Source organism: Danio aesculapii, chromosome 17 (assembly GCF_903798145.1).
Source record: "Danio aesculapii chromosome 17, fDanAes4.1, whole genome shotgun sequence".
Classification (NCBI taxonomy): domain Eukaryota; kingdom Metazoa; phylum Chordata; class Actinopteri; order Cypriniformes; family Danionidae; genus Danio; species Danio aesculapii.
In genome coordinates, this window is record NC_079451.1 from 29,407,344 (window position 1) to 29,410,558 (window position 3,215).

The window sequence follows — 3,215 nt, forward strand, 5'->3', positions numbered from 1 at the left end:
GAGGGCCGCAGCTGTGCACAGTTTTGCTCCAACCCTAATTAAACACAGCTGATCCAGCTAATCAAGGTGTTCAAGACTAGTAGACACTACTAGATCAGCTGTGTTTGATTAGGGTTGGAGCAAAACTGTGCAGAGCTGTGGCCCTCTAGGAACTGAGTTTAAGACTAATGCTTTAAAGGTTCTTTACATGCAGTTCTATTTAGAACCATTACATTTATGCTGAAAGGGTTCTTTGTGTTAAGGAATTCTTTATTTTTCACCTCTTTATTTTCCAAATCTGTTCCCGTCCAAGCACACCAGTATTGATTTTCTGACGTCCAATCATCCAACTCAGCCTGCCAACCCTGTTTAAACAGGTAAATAATTGGCTACTGAAAATGTTTGTACATTTTGACAGTTCATTTGAGCAGTTAACGAGAAACAGAATCTGACAATGTGAACTTTTCAGATTTTATTTAGGAAAAATCAAACCAAATACACATTCTTTTACCAAGACATAGATTCTTTCTTTAATAAAATACATCCATTCCATCTGATTCAAACATAACATCACAACCAATTCCACTCGGATTCACTGGATTGCACTTAAAACGAAAGGTACTGACATTTGCTCAGCAGATCCTAATGCACAGAAGCCATTATCAGGCCATTTGTTTAGCTTATTGCATTAATTTGCATTCAATTCAGCACATTAACCTTCTAAAACATCCAACACAAATGGAAATAAAAAAGTAAAATCCTAAACATAAAGCACATCTTGCAGGTAAAAAGCTTGATAAACAAAATGATCTAAACCAACTTGAATTTCACGGCTGATTTTTCTTTCCTCAAAGAGGAATATGTATTAAATATGATAAATACTATTATTTCTGTCTCTTTTTTAGTTTTAAACATTATTAATCAGATACTCCTTCAATATGAAGGATAATCTCACTGATTACACCCCAACTGTTCGTCTCTTCCATGATAAAATATTCAGGTTGAAATCGTCTGAAATTGGCAAGCATGAAACAGACTTTAGATATACGACTGCTTCAAATGATCAGACTTGATTACATTTTTGCATGGTGCAGATTCTGCAGATGTTGGACACAACAGCAGTTGTTTTACAGCAATAGTCATAGCGCACATTCCTATATAGTGTTTATTCCAGACCCCCTAGTGGTCTCCGTTTACAGACATGTCTAGCTCTTCAGGAAAAGAGTCATCACACACCTTACATTAACAAAACAATATAACCCACCGAATTGCAGCAACATGTTCCATCTGAAAGAAACAAGTTTCACTCTGTGACCCTTTCAACCAGCCACTGTTCCCTCATTAAACTGCTAATAGACAGCTGATCTGGGACTACTTGCAAAGTAATCAGCAGATAAATCATATTAAGAGCTTTTCAATGAAAGTTAATCATCACCGTTGCTAAAACCTTTCAGTTTATTTGTATAGATGTCAGCTCAGGTCACCAGTAGGGACCGGTGGTTGCAATGTGACCCCAACTCTGCCAATTTGGAAAAATGGCATTGGATTGTAGTGAACTTTTACATTTACAAACGTCCCTCTCTTGTGTTTTCTTGCTGCTCTTCATCCTGGATTCCCCTGGCTTCTTCGTCTGGGTTGAGGAATTCAATTTATTGTTCTGTTGCCAAGATGTTGAAATCAGTCCATAGTTTTTACCATCGTTGTTGTCCCAGTAGATCTGCTCTCCAGTCCTGTAGCTAATGCAAAATTCGACCTTATTCTGAGGGGGTACATACCCAGGCAATTCAATTGCGAATGAAAATGTGTCTGTGTCCTGACAACCGTACACATTATTCATAAATGTACATTCAATGTCCTCAAAGCTCTTCCAGCTGTCGAAAGTGATGCGCACATGAACGGACTTCTCATAGGCCAGGTTACGCACTTTGATAGTGCCGGTGAGGGCTCGCTCTTGTAGGGTACAGTTCTCCAAACAAACCAAGTTCTTCAGCAGGTGACTACGGAAATCCAGGTAGTCTGCTGCTGGCTGCGGAAAATCCAGAATCCTGCTCTGGACTGAATTGATATGGAGCGTGTTTTGGATTTCTTCCAAGTCTTCCAGGTCAAACTGTAGTTCAGATTTAGCGGTTTCTTTGTTATCGAAAGTTGAGAAGACGTGCACCGCTGTTAATGACATACCCTTTGAGTCTGCAAACACCACCTTCTTTTTGGTCTTGGATTTTGGGTTTTGCCAGCCCCGGCAGGAGTGCTCCAGTTGGGCTCTGGAGCTCAAGCAGGGCCGCAGGGGTTTGCAGCAGTTGTTGACCAGATTGCGTGTCCTATAGTCTTCATATGAGCTCAGGAAGTTACGCAGTGGGGGTGAATGGGTGATGTACAGCTGCACAGCCACATCCACAGGCATTACTGGACCCGGCATTGGGGGACTGAGGATATGAAGGACTCTAAAAACAAGAAAACAACAACCCAGATATTTATAAGTACAATTAATTTATAATGCATTTTACAATTTAGTGATTTTAAATTCTAACAAATATTTCTCAGAAACAAACTGCTTCATGACACAACACGGTGTATAGTGGGAGAAAAAAAAGGTGACAGAAACTACTGCCACATGGGGCCCTTTAACTCCCATCCCCCATCCCGCAGAAAAGCTACACAAAAGATTGAATGGCCCTTAAAAGTATAATGTAAATGTTAGAATATGTGCTTGCCTTAGGGTTTCACACATTTCAGTAGCCTAACCACAAAAGTTTGAGTTTGAGTGCGCATTTTCACATTGTTGTGAATTAAAATCGCGTTTCCTCGCGAAAGTAATCATAGGAGCTATCGGACATTCGAGGACTAATCTTTGTCAATATTTATCATTTATAGCCTCTATGTGGTCTTTATTTACATTCAGTATATTACTATAGAAATTACGAATAACTCACAAAGTTAGCATTTACAATAATAAAATCTTTAAAACAGCAGTGTCGCTAGCTGTAGGCATGCTAGAAGCCTAAAACAGTAACAGATTGCATTTTTATTTAAAACTTTTATAAATAAAAACGTCTTACCTTGTGGAACTCATGGAGAATGTGTTTCAGTTTAAAGTGGTCACTTGAGCAAAACACAATGCATAAAACACAGGATTAGTAAGCTATTCCAGACGACTGATTTGAGTGTGAAATTCCTTATTTCGAGAGCATCGGAGCCCTGATCTGCAGCCTGTCTGCTGTGCTATACCGACACACCCA

The 3,215-nt window shown here is 39.4% G+C and overlaps 1 protein-coding gene across 1 annotated transcript; it reads right to left on the bottom strand.

Annotated features, from left to right (window-relative positions):
* Window positions 1-436: 436 nt before the first annotated feature.
* Window positions 437-3,215, bottom strand: ppp1r3ca (protein phosphatase 1, regulatory subunit 3Ca). The gene is made up of 2 exons (XM_056476733.1): window positions 3,036-3,215; window positions 437-2,420 (listed from the first exon to the last, which is right to left on the bottom strand). Exons 1-2 carry the CDS (start codon window positions 3,047-3,049, stop codon window positions 1,460-1,462), a joined length of 975 nt encoding a protein of 324 aa, XP_056332708.1. The 5' UTR covers window positions 3,050-3,215; the 3' UTR covers window positions 437-1,459.